The 18,832-nt window shown below is 28.0% G+C and overlaps 1 protein-coding gene and 1 long non-coding RNA gene across 3 annotated transcripts; one reads left to right on the top strand and one right to left on the bottom strand.

Annotated features, from left to right (window-relative positions):
- Positions 1–4,880: 4,880 nt before the first annotated feature.
- LOC132928755 (ornithine decarboxylase 1-like) lies at positions 4,881–12,937 on the bottom strand. 2 transcript variants are annotated; one of them, XM_060993620.1, is made up of 10 exons: positions 12,791–12,937; positions 10,603–10,754; positions 9,250–9,421; positions 9,061–9,157; positions 6,704–6,780; positions 6,463–6,635; positions 6,098–6,398; positions 5,788–6,030; positions 5,508–5,719; positions 4,881–5,417 (listed from the first exon to the last, which is right to left on the bottom strand). In XM_060993620.1, exons 3-10 carry the CDS (start codon positions 9,337–9,339, stop codon positions 5,231–5,233), a joined length of 1,380 nt encoding a protein of 459 aa, XP_060849603.1. In that variant the 5' UTR covers positions 9,340–9,421; positions 10,603–10,754; positions 12,791–12,937; the 3' UTR covers positions 4,881–5,230. The 2 variants fall into 2 exon arrangements, with proteins under 2 accessions (XP_060849603.1, XP_060849604.1); XM_060993621.1 differs by lacking the exon at positions 12,791–12,937 and adding an exon at positions 10,852–11,010.
- Positions 12,938–13,094: 157 nt separating this feature from the next.
- On the top strand, positions 13,095–16,350 carry LOC132928756 (uncharacterized). Its single transcript, XR_009662062.1, has 3 exons — positions 13,095–13,207; positions 15,888–15,987; positions 16,206–16,350. It is a non-coding gene; the product is annotated as an uncharacterized LOC132928756 (long non-coding RNA).
- Positions 16,351–18,832: the final 2,482 nt, after the last annotated feature.

The raw sequence follows: 18,832 nt of genomic DNA, 5'->3' as shown, positions 1-18,832 counted from the left end.
GTAATACCGTTAGGCCAGACATTTATATACATACCTACCTACGCTAAAATCCTATTAAATATGTATGCAGTTATGTCCTAAAAAATGAACAGATTTCACTCTATTGTGTATTTGTGTATATGAATTGTTTAGTGAACAATGATACAACTGATACGAGTATACTGTATACTTCTACCTACACCTAGGCGACTAAAAGACTAAAAAATATAATTATTAGCAGAGCTCTCATGAGTCGATATAATTACCAATTATATCCTATTACCCTCACTGTTTATTTAGAATTTTAAACAAATTGTACCAGTGGCGTGTCAAGCACAAAATAATTGGGTAGACCCGTTTGGTTCTGTAGCGTGTAATTGTGTTTATACCTAACTATTAGGGAAGATTTGTCCAGTTGTCCTATCGGCTATCACATATGGAATATATGGGTATGATAATAATATTTATAGTATTTACCATTTATAGTCATTAGTCACGCCATTGTACCTAATTAAAAAATACAATTAATCTATAATAATTATTTTATAGCTATTAGCTACTCAAACAAATCAAATAATATTATTACCAAAAACGGCAAAAACCTATTATAACATTAACTAAAAACACTATTTAAACAACTTAAATATATCTCCGATCATCATTCATCGTACTCGTCCATACTACGATTTGGATACTACGATATCAGCTCAGTTTTCTTAGTTATGTTTTAGGTTTGTATAGTTTGTACAATTTATACATTTTCAAGTTATTTGCTTCGTCGACCTAAATGGCTAAATTACATAATATATGAATATATATTGAGTATTGACTATTGTCATACAATATATATAATAGCATTAATAGCAAATAGCACAGATAACGTTGGATTGATATTCATCTCAATCGTGTCTAAAAATAATATACATAATACATTATCCTATTAGCCAATTTACCTATGTCAAATACAAATTTCCAAAAAAGTACTATTTTGAATGGTAGACTGGGTACCTACATAATTAAATAAAGAAATATTAATAACAATTCCCCAGCTCGAGCTAAGGACGAAATGGTCTGTCCTGACTGTCCTCGTTATTTACAAAAATTAATGTTACCTAGGACTAAAGATAGGGTATTTATCAAAATATGACGACAGCTGGTCTGAACCGAAAACTGGGTATAATAAAGCTCGAGGTAATACCTCCGTCCTCCGGGGTATGTTAAAAGTTACTGAGACACGTTGACGACCGTTCTATTATACATAAAATTAAGAGAATCTTTTCGCATTGTGGATTATGAATAAATGACTTGGAATGGTTTTTTTTTTTTTTTTTTTTTTTTTTTATTTAGAACTTTCAGCATATAACTATTATAGTTCGACAGTTATTACAATATATAATATATGTATAAAAGATTTACAATAAATAGAATCTTAATTATAGCATAATTTAGATAATTTGGTGATTAGATAACAATATAAAATGAAATGATACAATATATTATGGTGGACGTATAACGGTATATGGAATTACAAATTACCTTTATTTAATAAAGCCGTTAGGAGAGACAGGAGGGGTTTTATGATTGCACTGAATTCGGTAATAAAAGATGTAAATAAAGTTTCTATATTAGGAGATAGGTGGGAATGGTTATGATTGGAGGAAGTGGCTTCGGCATATGATGGTTTATCGGTATTGGAATTTAAGGTGGATTTAAGGAAGTTTGTATGAGATTTGGGAGTAGATATGAAATGTTTACGACGAGGTGGTCTGTAATTAAGTTTTTTATAAACGGGACAGCCTTTGTAATTGGCAGGGTGGCTACCTTGGCATAAAGCACACCTGGCCGGAGATTCTGGTGACATAGTGCATACGTCAGATCTGTGTTCTTCGCCACATCTGATGCATCGTGGAATGTGGTTGCAGTAACTCTGAGTGTGCCCGTAAGACAGACAACGATGGCATTGAGGTGGGCCTTTACGTGGATGGGGCTTTTCGACAACAATTTTGGTGTGCAATAGATACTCGATTTTATATAAATCCATGTTGTTGGTGGCTATTTTGAGGTCGACGAAAAATAGAGGTAGAGGTGATTTATCGGAAGAGCGCTTAATGTTATGAACGTGGGTAACCTGGTGTCCCAGTTCCGATAGAGAAGTAATTATATCTTCAGTAGAGGTAGAAGGGTGGAGATTGCGGATCACCACCCGTAATGGACGCTTATCATATTGCTGGTATGAATGAAAACAGATGCTGTTTTCAATTAGATATTTAATGAGTAGTCTGTAATGCTCATAGAAATGAGTATGGACGATCAGGTAAGAAGGTGTGGTTTTACAGATAAATTCTGTTGTATTGAAAATTTTCATCAAGTTTGAGGTGAAACTGGAAAAATTACTCACATCTTTGATATAAACTGCTGGTGGTTTTGGTAGGATATTTTGAGTATGTGTTTGAGTTTTGTTTGGCTGTGTGTTGTCGTTTGAGTCTTTAAGTGTAGTGAGAACTGAGTACCGGTTAGGAGTTATGAATATTTTTGATTTCTTATCATCTGGCTTGGGTGAGAGCGAAGAAGACGAAAGATTTCTTTTGCTTGAAGTTGAATTAATTTTAGTTGTGACACGATTATTCGACGATTGGGCCGCCATATTACGTAAACGTAAACGGCAGAAAGTAATAATATAATATTAGCGTATGAAAAACAGATAACGGAGCGAGCGTAATGACCGTGCGTTCATGATGAACGTTATTGCCGGACTGACTTGGAATGGTTAACAACCAAGTTTGAAGCCATCCGACAGACATCAATTTTCTATTTGCTCGTCATAAGACATTAACATTTATAAAATTCAAGGATGACGTTTGAAAAGATCTTTATTAGACGTTGGTAACTTAATAATCTAATGTGCGATCAAGCATTAAAAATTTCATTAAATATGTCCAACATGTTCATCTGACTAACTTTGATCCCTGTCATGTGAAAGCCAAAAATAGTGCAATTTTTAAACACAGCTCATAGACTTTATAATATAAGCTCTAGTGCTCTACGATACAACCGTCTACAATATTTGTATAGGCCAGCATTAGGTAACGTCCATTATTCAAAAAAAATTCGACAGCGAAAAATGAAAGATTGTAAGTAGTAAGTACTATGACGGTCTAAGGTATTATTTGTGGGTGATGTTGTCGACACTTCGCCAATCGACAATCATTCAACTCCAGAACAGAAGCTGAAACCAACAAAATGTAATACCTCCCTTCTACATTAAAATCATTTAAATATTAGATAGGTACTGTTAAAAAAAAAAGGCTAATAAAACATTACTTATTAACAAAAAAGGTCAGCCGACAGCCATTATAAAATATATTTCAAGCGCGAGTGAATATCGATACAGCTGAAATCTCATTTACAAAGAAATACAGTACAATGAGTAAAAATAAATAAATGGTACAATTTACAATTTTCAAACTCATTTAATACGAAAACTTGTTCTACTCTTATGTAGAATGATTGTACATATATGACATATTATATCGAATGCAACGTTGAATGAGCAGTAGTCAACGACAGGTAAAGGTAGATGAATTTACATCAGCTAAATAGATGGGTAAGTATTATTATAAAAACATTAAAAACCATAAACTTGTATCCAATAGTCATATATTATTTATTGACTTATTCTATATTTCTATCTATTAGTTATTGCAAAGGAATCTAAAACCGAGGTCATGCTAGAGATCTATTTCAATGAGTCTTTACAGCTTTAATTTAAGGGTGACATTTTAGTTTCTAATAGTGTTGCCAAAATTTAAAACTGCCAATTTTTTAAAATAGCAAAAAACGTATTTTATGCATGTATAGGATTGAAGGGTTGTAAATGTTATATTATAACGTTGTATATTATTATTATTTAATATAATAATAAAATCAGAAAATTGAAAAGTTAAACACAGCATTTGTCATGCACACCAATGTTGCATATATATAAATAAAAATATGCATTATCCCCTATACATAATACATATTAATATATTATATTATATTACACACGTTATGTGTACCATAATATATCTCAATTTGTAGGTATAACAAGCCAATAAGACTTAGAAAAAATAAGGATACAACATGCCACCGCCCAAATTACGATCATGAACCATGTCAGTGTACACGCACGCCATACACAATACACAATGTTACAAGATATAACTTCTGAAATTGCAGTATAATCTACAAACACACGTGGCCAAGGTCAATGATCAATCACAGTTATGTTAAGTACAGGATGTAACCTTTTAACTATTTATGCCTCAATCCTAGTTTTATCAGTATGTCTCCACTTAGAATTTTGTTGTACACAATTATTTATCATTAAATCCAAATTGAACATATCCATTATAGCAATCACACTTAATAAAGAGGTACACTGAAAACCTACTAAACAGCAAAGCAAATTCCAATTTTTTTTATTTATGAGTGGGTAATTTTTTTTTTTTTTTTGTACCTATAATGGTTTACCTAATTTCCAAATAATTGAATTTATTTCAAAATAAAAACAATTAAGTAGATTCTACAGATCTTGTTAACTTAAACAAGGAAGCTTAAAAAAGGAGAAATTACTAGACAATGACAATGATAAATACCCAACTGCGACATATTAAAATAAAAAATTGATTTACCACAAAATACAAATAGTCCACAGTAATATTTTAGTTTTACCAGAACTAATTATTATGAGAATATAATAAATATATATTTTACTTGATTTAAACTATTATGAGTAAGTTCCGATATGGATCTCTGACAAACTGGACTCCTCAGTTAATCATAATCATATACATATATATATGATATTATGTACAGTAGGAATATTTATAAAATCATGTAAAATGTATGACAAATAAATATTCAGTTACCACAATATTTCTATATTTGTTAAATAACAAACAATAGATGGTCAGTTGTCTAATACTAGTTGTTAGTTACACAAATGTTGATGTTAAATTGCCATTATGTATTTTAAATACTAGATATTGCATAATACAACACCCAATAAATAAAATCATTATAATTAAAAGGACAACAAATCTTAAACTATGGTAAAGAATAAATTAAAAGGATTAGAATTTATTATATGTTTATAAATAGTTATAGGGAGCTGCCTCTTTACTCGATTCAATTGATGCTAACAAAAACTTACATCTAATTTTAAATATAATAAAATGGAGACTAAGTTATATCATTATACAAGCAAAACTCATGCTTCGGGCAAAGAGAAAGAATTCTTCAAATGAAGACATGGATATTGGCGCGTATAATCCAAATCATTTTCATCCCATTCATCATCATCGCTGGATTCTGAACGTACCATTTTGATAGTTGCAACAATTGGCACAGTTGTAAAATGATCCTCGGATATTGGCATTAAATTTTTCAATTTTTGCCTAAAAAATATGTTATATAGATCAAAATATAATATATAATATATATTATAAATACTCTATAGTATATAAGATTATAACATTCAAACACACCAAATTCTTCGATTTGCAACAGCAAAGACCTTGGGAAGTGGGAAGCCATTAAATGTACTTGCTACAGGTATTGTATAAGCTCCCATGTCTTCAAAAATAATCCAATCACCCATTTTCATCAATGGCATAGTTACCAAATCAACTACTTGATCTAAACCATCACAAGTAGGTCCCCAAATGGAACTTTGACTAATTGGACTCATCGGATAATCCTATAGTAATGTTAACATAAATTTATTATACAACTAATCGATTAACAATTTAATGTTATCTAACTCACATTCAGAGGTTTGGGTACAACAATTGAATGATCATAAAGAATACTATTGAAAGAACCATACACTCCATCGTTAATAAAATACATGACATGGTTTTCATCATTTGAACGTTTTTTAATGGAGTGAATTTTTGTAGAAAGTGTAAATGCTGAAGCCACAAAGAATCTACCCGGTTCTGCTATGATGGTCACACCGTTGTTTGGAGGGAACCATTCATTAAGTGCATCATTCACTATGTCTGAAATCTGAAAATAAGTATATAAAATAATTCAATAAAATAACTTTAATTGCCTTTTTTAACAAATTGCATACTTTATCCAATGAAGTGTTTTTATTTCCAGGAAATCCTCCACCAATGTTCAACAAGTACATATTCATAAAACCTAACTGCTGGGCAAGTTGGAAAATAGCTGCTGAAGCAGCGATTGCCCTTCGAAAGGCAGCTGGTTCATTGCATCCTGAACCAACATGAAAGCTTACTCCCACAACAGACAAACCCAAATCACGGGCCAATGACATTAATGCTGGTGCTTCGGTTAGAGGATCGCAGCCATATTTGATACCAAGTGGGCACTGAGTTTCAGTTGCATCACAACGAATTCGTATAACCAAGCTAAAACAATCGACAAACTATTAACTTTGTATCTTGACTCTTGAGTTAGCTATTATTAACTTACTTGCAGGATGGGTGAATAGATTTCATTTTGTACAGTTCTAGTTCATTATCAAATGTTGTCAGATCAACACATTGACTCATGGCATACTTAATATGTGAGGTCATTTTTGCTGGATTAGCGAATATTATACGAGACGGATTCACCCCCAAGTCCAAAACTTTTTTTATCTCGGCCTAAATGATAAAATGAAATTATAAACCTAAAATACATATATATATAAATATAATTTTTTTTTCCTTACTTTGGAAGCACAATCGAAATTCGTTCCAAATGCAGCTAACGTTTCTAGCACAAGGGAATTGTCGTTGCATTTTACAGCTAAAAATTACAATATTAAATTTCAAATGTAAATAATAACATCATAAGAATTAATAATAAAGATGTTTAAAATATTATTTTTATATACATTTTAATTAATTTTATTAAATAATTAAATAAATATGCACTTTAACCTTCTTAGACTATGAGCAAAAATTGAATGTAAAAATAAACAACATTAAAATATGAGGTCCGTTTAGTTAACCACTATTTAAATATGTACTACACAAATTTATATTCTGTAACCAATATTATCTAAATAATATTTATATGGTGTTAAAAAAATTATAATAATAATGACGGTAAAATTATCTTATACCAATTAAATTTACTTTTAAGCTATGATAAGTAAATAGTAAATATAACAGGTACACAAAATTATTTATTATCTAGATATTTTTTTTTATTCATTTATTATCTTACTTCAAATATTTGAAAATAAATATCTGTTATCCATCTAAATCTTACAAATGTCTAATTATACTAACATGATAATATATTAAATTATACACAAATTTCATGTTACATTTTTTTTATGATTCCACATAACCTTATACATACGAAATACCAATAGTATACTCAATCTATACCATTCAGCTCACAGAATATAACAAATAAATTAAAAAAATGTGTTTATTCGTTCAACTCAATTATAGCATATGCCAACAAATGTGTAATAATTTTACTCTAAAAATGCAAATAATTATTGGTAAAAACTAAAAATACATATAACCCCAAATGGCTTTGAAGATATATTATGGTTATACATCAAATATAAATAAATATTAATAAAGTTAGACTAGTAAACATTAAAACTTTGTATTATTTGATAAACAATTAAGATTAAAAGTTCTAATTATTCTTACACTTACAATTAGTAGTAATTTAAATTCATCAATTTATTTTAATCAAGAATAATAAATAAAATATTTTTAGAAACAAGTAAATGTAAATGGACTTAAAAGTTATATGCACATTATATTCTTATTTCCTGTTCTAAAAGATTATTTTTATAAATATACAAGATTTATAATAATATTTAAGAATAATATACATGAACAAACAAGTAAACAAGTATTTTATATTTTTTAAGCTACCTAAATACAGTGTTTTCTGCAATTCCAAGTACTTGTAAAAATAGTCTAGATAAAGAAAATTATATTATTAAGAATCTGATCATAACTTTAATTTTTCAAAATACCTACTGTGATAAAAATGATAAATTTTTCTAATTTCAGAAACTGACCTGAAGAAAGTTGCCGTACAATAGAACCAAATCCTAATACTGACTTGAAAAACTCATGTATAAAACAAATAAGCACTTCTCGTCTTGAAAATCCTTAGTTATTTTTCATCAAAAACCCAAGATTCTTGATTCTAGTTTTTTTATATATTGTATCTATGTGGAGTCCAAATGACAAATCTGAACGAAAAACAACTCCTAAATCTGATATATTTAATACATATTTTTTATGATCAGTTTTAGAAGAAAATATGATTGTATTATTTTCTATTAAGGAACATATACAAAAGTATGTATCGCATTGCATTTCATACTGTTAGGTATCACTGTTTATAAGAAATCTTTTTAATTATTTCTACATAATTTAATAGTTATCAGTGCATTTAATTATAAAATGAGTACTAAATCACTCACAATATTACTACTATATTAAAACACTAAAAAATTTAAATTAAAAACAAATGATTATAGTGCCCAGATGAATCTTTGAATTAGACAATTGTTTTAATACAACGGAATTAATATTTACAGTTATGACCCGTCAACTAAAAATTAATAAGTTAAGATTAAATGGCTTCCTATGACAATTTAATATACCTAATATTGTTAACTAAACTGAATACCTCCTTAATATAAATAAATTATTAAAATCATTGAATACACACTACACAAACAATTTAACGAATTAAGGTAATAAATTCATTATTCTATAACAAAAGAGCCAAAACAACTAGTTCAATACTATCTAGAAAATTTGTTATTTGAATGCACATAATACATTTTGATCAGTATACAGAATATTAGTTTTGAAAATATTTTAATATAAGTAAAATTAATAAAAAATGGACTAAACATAACTTAAATAGTATTGTTCAATTAATATGCATTGTTAAATTGAAATAAATTAATTTTTATACACTATTCATGAATGCTAAATAATATTACTAACATTCTCTACAGTTTTATAAATATTACCTTATGTGTTAAATGTGAAAATATACCTAATTAAATAAAATAAAATTTTCATCTAAACTCACCATAAAAAGGTTTTACCCGTGGTAACTTTTGCTGCCATATTTTTGCTTTATGCACAAGATCACCAACATCAAATATATAAAATGGATCTGATATTTCCTAAAAAAAACAAAAAAATATTAAGTATTATATGTAATTAAATAACATTTAGTACATCATAAAGTAATAAAGTTTGTATAATCAATAATTACCTTTGTTCTAACTATATCTTTTATAATTTCCTCAACAGTCACTTTATTATCAATGACATGAATTTGTTCTTCAAGTCCACAAATTCTCATACTTGTTTCGCTTGTACAATACAACTAGTGTCTTAGATACTATATTTAATCACCGAAAATGTTAGTGAATTGAAAAGGTAAACTAAAAACAAAAAAACATTAGATTAATACTAAAACATTTTCATTTAAAATCTCGACTATTTTTTAGTAAGATAAGTTTATTAAGTAAATAAATATAATATAAAGAAATATTATACATATAAATTACATAAATATTTAACCTAACAAAATCAATACCAGAGTTTATAAGTATTTATAAAAAAAATCTTAATGGATTTACATATAACCTTTAATTAATTTTAATGCATATAAATATTTACATACATCACATAATTTATTTATTTTTAATATAATTAATATTTTAAATGTAAATAGCTAACCAACATTTAACATATTTTTTTAACAACCTTTTTAAGCCCTTAATAGGCAATTTATAAAAATTATAATATTAATTTAAATTAATAATTTTTTTTGTTAAAATACAATGATAACATCAAAAAAAAAAAGTTTAAAGTGCAAATTAGATAACAATTTGCTATCAAATATTTTATTTTATTTATTTCTTTAAACACACCATGCTATTTTATCTAAAAAATTAAATAGTAAAGAGAAATATTACCTATGAATACTAATTACTATTATCTATACCAAGTCTTACTAAGATACTTAATATAACTCATTAGTCATACAAACAATATATAATAGAATAACTTGATTTATATGATGTATAAGGGAAGAACAATAATTATATTCTACAAGATAAAATTAAATTCTCAAAACACATCATAATAATTCCAACCATTTAAAAATAATTTTTTCTTCTACATTGTAAGTAACATATATTTATTTTGAATACTTTAAAGATTATCTAATAATTTAATTTATAATTAGGAAAAAAAAACGTGTTTAATCATTTTATAGTTATTTAATATCATGTAACTAAATAAAAGTGATAATCACTTTAGCTATAAATACTAAAAATATTACACATGCAAATAATTTATTTTATTATTTTATAATAAATAAATATGAATAATATAAGAATAAATATTATATTTAATGCCCAGAAAATGTATTATCTATATTATAAATATAACAAATTAATAATTACATTTATTTTATAAGAAATAATTTATAATTTTAAGTTATTTAATTTCCGATAAATAGATATTTTAATTAATATAGTAAAAAACTATTTTTATTATATTCTTAAAGAATAAACTAATACATTTTTGTTTAACTACTAGTACATATATTACTTACGAGGCAGCTTTGTAGTGATATTTTATTCAACAGTGTAACGCTCAATCACAATGTCAGCAACGCCACGGTGGATCTACGTTTAGTCCAGATTGCCAATTCACTGTACGCCAAGCGTTTCCTGTTGCACACCACTTTACCAGCTGACGCTGTCCCTGAAAATTAATTTTTTTTTTAAACATTTTAACAATTCATTAACATTAAAAAAATATACAAAAATCTCAAATATGAATCTACTTCTTAATAACCTACCCTGGTGTTTTAAAAAATACTATTATTTGCATAATATATAAAAAGTAACCAAATGTATGTAATTGAAACATGTAGCACAGAGAGCTATAAGCTAAATGAAAGCTACTAATGGAAACATTTTTGATATATCAGACAAATTTATCTTATCAGCTCATACAATAAAGATCAAAGGGCATTATTTAATTGTGTAAGTTGTGCAACACCATTTTTAAAATTTATATTGAACATTTAATAATACCAAATATGTTAAAACATTTTTTGATTTACCTTTTAAATGTTGTTTATTTAAATTTTTGATTTAAACCAAAATTTTTTTAAATTTTAAATTTTAATTCAATTGCTCTTTAATCTAATTATTATTTAAAACAAATAAAATCTAATCACGTGTTTAAATGACTGTCATAGATAACAATACACTTGACATTTAAATGATTAATACAATTAATAAAGATTAGCTAAATTTCTAAAATATTTTTTCAAAATTCTATGTTACAATTGTTATTGTTCAGTAGTAGTCAACCTATAGATGTATTAATGCTACTGAGTATCTTTTGAATTATATATTTATATTAATAGATATAGGTAGCGTACAACAGCAATTTTAAAAGATTACATTATGACATAATGAATAATAATAAAAATTGTGCGCATTTTCATACATATGATCCTCACTCCACACTTTTAGTTAACACTCAAAACATTCAAATAGGTACGATCCTGAATAAGTTTCATTAAATTGACCTTGAACATTTTACATATAAGTATTTAACAATTAACATGTCAAAATTTAACTACCTTTAATCTATACTTATGTTGGTATTAAAAACAAAATTATTTTTTTCAAAAATAGTTAAAAGTACCTGCAATTTTGTGAAAACTAATTTATAATAAATCTAATAAAATTAAAATGTTTAATTGATTACAACTTAATAATAATATTTGTTCATTTATAATCATTTTCAATGGTAAGTTAATATGTAAACATACATATTCTGTTTCAACACTTATAGGAGGATCACAGTTTGAATTAATAACCCAAAAATCCAGAAATTTTTCAATAAATTTTGTTTGGTAGAAAAGTTAGATATTATATTGAATAATATACATTAATATATTAATATAACAGAAAACTTAAAATTTGAATATAATTTGATTTGTATTAAATAAACATAATAACAAAAGTATCCAGCATTGTATGTCAAAATATCACATAACATCTGGTGATGAATGAATATTTAATTTAAGATATTTATTATGATGAAAGTACAATTGTCTCATCTCCCCATTTGAAGTGATATCTATTTACAAATATTATACATTTAGTAATATAATATTATGCATTGGTATAAACTTAGAATTTAAGAGTATTTTCGTATCTACAAACCTCAGATTGTATAGATAAGTGATGTTTATCCAAAAATTCATATTTTTCTTTGAATACTAAATTAAAAATTATTTTTTTATCTTATATTTCATATATATTATTTTAGACTGAAGCTCTCTGATTATGTAAACTACTTAATACTGACTCAAAGTCATTGGCAATATGAGTGCAAATCATTTTTTTTTATATATATATATTTCGTATCAGCTAAAACTTAAGCATCAAAAATTAGGTTTATACACAAATTGTATAACTTATATCATTGTAATATAAAATAGAATTTAGTATTATAGTGAAATGGTAATTTTGAGGTGAGTGGATGATAAGACGATTACTGATATTTGTGTTTCTAATGATTTCAGAGCGTCTTGGCAGAAGATAGCTATATCAAAATGTATTAGTTATAACAATTGTAAAAATACATGATTTTCCTACATTCACTTTGCTTAGAGCCTATACAGTTGCCCTCCAACAACAAACGGTGACACAGCGACGTTTACAAATCGTCCATGTCCGCTGGAGCTACTAGTAAAAATCGTAACGAATTGTGCTTACCTTAGAAGTGGAACACCACCCTAACTGGATTCTGTTTAATGGCGAAATTTTGACTGTAGGTTAAAAACAGGTAAAAAACGAAATAAAATGCATAAATTTTACCGACGTTCGAACAGACGGGAGCGGTGTGTCGAAAAGGACGAAAACAAGTATTTCCGATAGTAGAAAGATAATTATTGTTTTTATCAAAAACGTAGGAAAAAAATAAATGGAAAAAACACATGGAAACAGTGTGACCTCGAGCGAATATAATTATTGTTTTCGCGAGCAGACCAACATATTCGTTCTAACGCAAAATTGTCAATAAATACATGCTCGTGAGGCAGTCGACAGTGGCGAACAACTCAACAACTGGCGAATGGCGAATGCCTTTCGAGTCTCGTGTTTGCACCAAGACACTAGCTAAGTGGACGACAGGTTAATAATAATTAAAATAAGTAGTAGGTAGTAGGTACCTAATATTAATAACAATAATTTGTATACTAATATAATATAATATTTATAATTGTTAGGTTATTTCACATTGGCCTCAGGTATGCCACTCTAGACTAGTCGGTAGAAGTTACAAGGGTGTGCCTTCGCCTGTCGCACACCCTGAAAATCCAATCGCCTGTATAATATTATTATAGTATTAATTAACTATTAGCCTAGGTGGTGGGCGTCTACGACTACTCTTACACACTCGCCGGCCCCCTTTGCTTTCAAATTACAATTTTTCTACGTCGTCACGCCAAAACATATTTATCATCGCTTAGACACCGATGACGAATAATTCGTTGTTTTTATGAATCATCTGGCAATGGCATATAACTCGATCATCAACAATAATACAATATTTTTAAAATATCCATTCAGAGTTTTCGTCTGCCTAAATATCAATTCTACATTAATATTATATAATGTAATTTACCTACGCCAATCTATGTATACCTATTGCTTATAGCTTTCAATTTAAATCGGATGTCAGAACAGCAATCTTTGTACGAGAATAAGAAACTTTCTATTATCATTCATTGAAAAAGTACATAACAGACCTCCAAAATATGTAGGTATATACAGTGTATAAAGGCTGCACGTTTTTCCCATACCCTTGATTCCTGTAGCTATGGCTAACTCCCCCTTTTTGAAAGTTATGTATATTCTACTTGTAATGAGGGTGTTCCCGGTGTTGGAGCTACTGGTTAAGGAGCAAAAATTCGCGTATATCGTAAATGTCACTTGAGTCAGAGATCGCAAGTAAAAAATATTGTAAGAAAAATCATCATGTTAAAATTATTTTGTTAACCTATAAGAGGACACTACACCCTCATGTATTGTCTCCGTCTTGCACATATAAAACATAGCAAAAGCTGTTTTGCGCGGGATAGAACCACTCTGGCTGTAGTGATAGTAAGACTACTAAGACTCCAAATTGGTATATAATATACCAATACATAATATTTTCACCACGTAAAAAGGAGAACTTTGGCTGTGAAATATCGTTTTAATTTTTTTTAAATTATACGAAAAAATTTCTTATTGTTTCAAAATCCATTATTTTTGAACATAAATAACTTTTTTTTTTGTTACGATATCTAAAAATTAAAAACGATATTTCACAGCCACAGTTCTCCTTTTTATGTGGTGTAAAGTTCGTTTCTTAGTAGTGATGGGTCGAACTGTTCGAATCTCGAACCGAACCGAACCGAACCCTTGATGTTCGGTTCGATTCGAAATTCGAACTCGGCACGAAAAAAATTCGAACCGAACTATCAAACATCTTTGACTGTTCGAAAATCGAACTTGAAAATATTTGTCGAACCTGACTTACTGACCACGATAGTTCAGAGACCAAATATTTGTACAATTCTTCAAAATTTATTTTAAAAAAATAAAAATTGATAATCATTTTTTAGAAATAATTAGACTATTGGCGATAGAAAGTTATAAACTGTAACAGGCACCTTATGTATCATTTATAATAATAATGATAAAAAATATTGAGTTCAAGTTCGAGTTCGACTTAAAATGATTCTAGGTTCGTTTCGGTTCGGTTCGGTAGAAAATATGAAGGTTCGGTTCGGTTCGAGTTCGAAAAAATAATTTAAAGTTCGGTTCAAGTTCGGTTCGATTTAAAAAATCAGAGTTCGACCCATCACTATTTCTTAGTTATTACTGTAGCTTTCTTGGTTCTTTGCCGCGCAATACAGTTTTTGCTATGTTTTACATTTTTAATAGGAGACAACACATGAGGATGAGGGTGTAGCGTCCTCATATAATGACTATAATTATATTACCAATATTAAAATAAAATAGAAATGATATAAATAGAATATGCATTTGAAATTATTGTTATTATAAATATAATGTAAACACTAAAAAGAGTAGGGGATGTGGTTATGTGTCCTGTGAGCTCTTCACTTTTTGCGTACTCCCAAAAATATTGGTTTGTGTCTATGAGTACATTATTACTACATAATATAATACATATACTATAGAGTGTAGGCATAAACATTAAAACATAGTTTGTACCAGCACCCAGTGGCGTATTTTCAAATTTTTCTGGGGGGTCCTCAGTTTATACATAATTAATCTATGATAAACTATAATATATGAATAATAGTTTATATACTATAAACTATGATATCTTGTAATAGTTACGTCCTTATGCAGTTTTTGGAGGAAGTTGAACAAAATATATAATTGTATTATTATAAATGTATAATTTCTATACTTATTACTTAAAACCATGCTGAAGGAAAATATGTTGCGTAACGAATTTTAAACTATATTTTATATAATATTTTTTTAACGGGAAAAAAATATGTCCACGCGTGCCTACATAAATCGGGTTCTGCAAATATGTAAGAATTTTAGTTTTTTTTTTGGAGAAATTTTGGGGGGGGATCCAGTACCCCTGGACCCTCCTCTCCCCGTAAATACGCCACTGCCAGCACCACATATTATACGTTTGGCATCTACTATCTACATAATATGCAATAAAATTATATTATATACTAGTACAATTATAAATTTAATTAATAGTATGAGAAATTGAAAAAAAAAAATATATAATATAAAAGTAATAAGTATAAAAAATAAACGTTGATATTTCAAGGTATACCTACAAACGGCACTATGAATTTGTTCCAATTTGTAAGTCAGTAAGTTAACTAGTTACTATGCCACAAATCAAGAACGCAAATTATAGTCTCAAGGTAAATATTGCCATATTATTTTATCATTTAAATTTTTTCAACGGATCAAAATATTCGAAATCCAATGTGACCTATATCATCTTTCAAATAAAGGAAATGTTTGAAATGAAATCTAACTATTTCATGAGATATGAACTTTCTTGTGCGGAAAATGTTTGTTTCAAAAATACGTATAGAATTAATGTCTAACCATACCCTATACCCTTTTTTTTTTTTAGTAAGGTGTAACGTCTTACGTGATGGCCGTGATACGTGTTGTGTTAAGTGTGTTCTTGACTATTCCTGCAGCTATGAAACATAAAATCTCTTTAATAAAGTATTATTCGGGGATAACCTACAAATTAAAAACTAACAAGCGTTCACAAAGGCGGAGGTCAGATCAGTGACAATATACAGACAGAAACGATGACGCGGGGCATTATAATTAAACCGCTTTGTATCACCAGCGTAGCCGCATGTAAATATTAAAATAATTAATAAACAACTATGACACGCGAACATTACGTTGTTGTTTTCCTAAAACATTATAGATATTATAGTAGGTAACATCAATTAGACCGCTGACCACTGTTTAAATGTCCTAATTTATTATTTAATTATATTATATTCGCCGAGTGCACGATTGCTGATAAATGCGTTCTATAGGTCTTGACGGTCTTGTTCATCAGTATATAAACATTATAAACTGTTGTGTATTGAACCATCCTAAGTCAGAATTATTAATTAATGAATCATCATCATCATCATATGTGGTTACACTGCCTATCACAGGTATGAGGTATAACCAACAGTACTAATAAATTATCCTACTTCAGTTTGGATGGGAATTAGCATACTGTACCACGGCCCACGCAGAATAAGTACAATTTCATACGTCTTTTAACTTGTAATACGTTTACTGAAAATGTTGGTAACACGTTAGCTATACAATTATAGTAGTAATTACTTATTTATTATTACTATAGAAGTACAAGTTGAATATATTTCAATGACACAATTACATTTGAAGCCATGCTGGTACCATAAATGAATAATAATTAAAAACCAGTGGCGCACCAAAGTTGGTGGACTCCGGGCTGGACCCCTCCCCCCCTTTTGGAGCTTATCAAATTAATTTTTATTTTTTATTTTTATTATTTCATTCATTTTTTTTTTCTTTAGTGATATAGTTATAAATTTACTTTAATATATTCTATAGTAGTATATTTTTCTAACTTAAGAACTTTTTTTAATCTTGTTTTTGCATCAGAATTTTACATAACAATTTTTTGTTAAATGACAATGATAGATTTGTAGTTCTTGGAACATCCCCCCTTAAAAAATACTGTTTGTCCCACTTAAATATACAATGTGACAAACAGTAAACGATGTCATTACTTTCTCATTATTCAGATGTATTGACCTGTAATTTAACGGTCCGAACAGCGAAATCGAATTCAAAATCAGTGATCTTCCTACGCTGAATACCACCGCATAACAACATTGGAATTACATTAAATGAATCCGGAAACAATTATTTCGTGGGATTAGCTGCGTATTCTAATAATTTAGAAAGATAAAAAGCTCAAGCCATGACAAATAAGACGATAGAAAATGTATGTAAGAAATCTACATTTATATGAATATTATTTAAATAATTTATTAAGGTTGGTAATTATTTTAATTATAATAAATAAATTATAATGTGAGTATAAGATATTACTCATATATTCTACTACTTCTTGTTCTACTTAGTAAGACAAAATATGCATATAATATTTTAATGTAGTTCAATCAGTGGAAAATATGGAGACTGGGGATTTGTGAATTTGTGATCTAATACATAATTAACCTGTATAGCTCAACACTTACAAATTATTATATTTTAAAACTGAAAAATAACGAAAATCCTCTATGTATAAGGTGTATAAGTGTATTATTAAAATATTAACTTAGCAACTTAACTTAAGTATATGTATATATTATATAATAACTTATAAAAAGTAAAATTATGTTACATGACACTTTGTATAATAAACTACATCACAGACACGATAGTACGATACAATAACATATTCACACATAATTAACTGTAAGACTTATTTCCAATAAGCACCATATGAAAATAAATGCTTCGCTATACATATTAAAATCAACAAATTATACTACAGACTACCGAACTCCGTACTACGACATGGCCAGTGGCCACCTATACTACTGACTACTGTAAAATTTAAATTACATACCTACTTTAGTACTTTGTAAGTATTATTTGTTTATAAATAGGTATTTAGTAGGCAATAAAACCAATAATAAATAATAATAACTGTATAATTGAGTCTTAATTATATTTAAATACATTTAAGATCCTTTATATATCTGTCTACTACCAGTTACGGTAATTAATAATTATACATATAGGATCACACGATTCTCCCTAGGTATCTTATACTTAACTGATCACCCCCTGGCTACGTTAACGTTCTTATAAAATATATCAGTATTTATTAAGCACAACGTGAAAAGAAATATTTTATGAAGTATAATGTATCATAATGGCATAATGCACGTGTTAACTTATAATTGATGTAAAAATAAATTTTGATAATTTTTCATTTTCAATCTTGTTTTTCTGTGTATTTTAATTGTTCATAAATAAAAAATCAAGATAAAAGACACGATAACGGATAAAATACGATATCTCACTGTCGACAATGGGGATAATATTATTAAGATAATTCAATAATTGTTGTAAAGGTATAATATATCTGGTTATATCTAACGATTACACAGTTAGGTACCAGGTACGCGTTCAGTAAAGTATTACAGAATTACACGTGCAGTTATACACATTTACACGACATAA

This window comes from Rhopalosiphum padi, chromosome 4 (genome assembly GCF_020882245.1).
Source record: "Rhopalosiphum padi isolate XX-2018 chromosome 4, ASM2088224v1, whole genome shotgun sequence".
Taxonomy (NCBI): domain Eukaryota; kingdom Metazoa; phylum Arthropoda; class Insecta; order Hemiptera; family Aphididae; genus Rhopalosiphum; species Rhopalosiphum padi.
This window is presented reverse-complemented; position numbering and strand designations above follow the sequence as displayed.

Bases quoted from the DNA above. Each gene is read 5' to 3' on its own strand.
- LOC132928755 (XM_060993620.1), bottom strand. From the start codon at position 9,339: ATGAGAATTTGTGGACTTGAAGAACAAATTCATGTCATTGATAATAAA. The intron at 9,158-9,249 runs GTAATTATTGAT...TGTTTTTTTTAG, and splicing joins AAGATATAGTTAGAACAAAG to GAAATATCAGATCCATTTTA. The intron at 5,720-5,787 runs GTGAGTTAGATA...ACATTACTATAG, and splicing joins TTGTACCCAAACCTCTGAAT to GATTATCCGATGAGTCCAAT.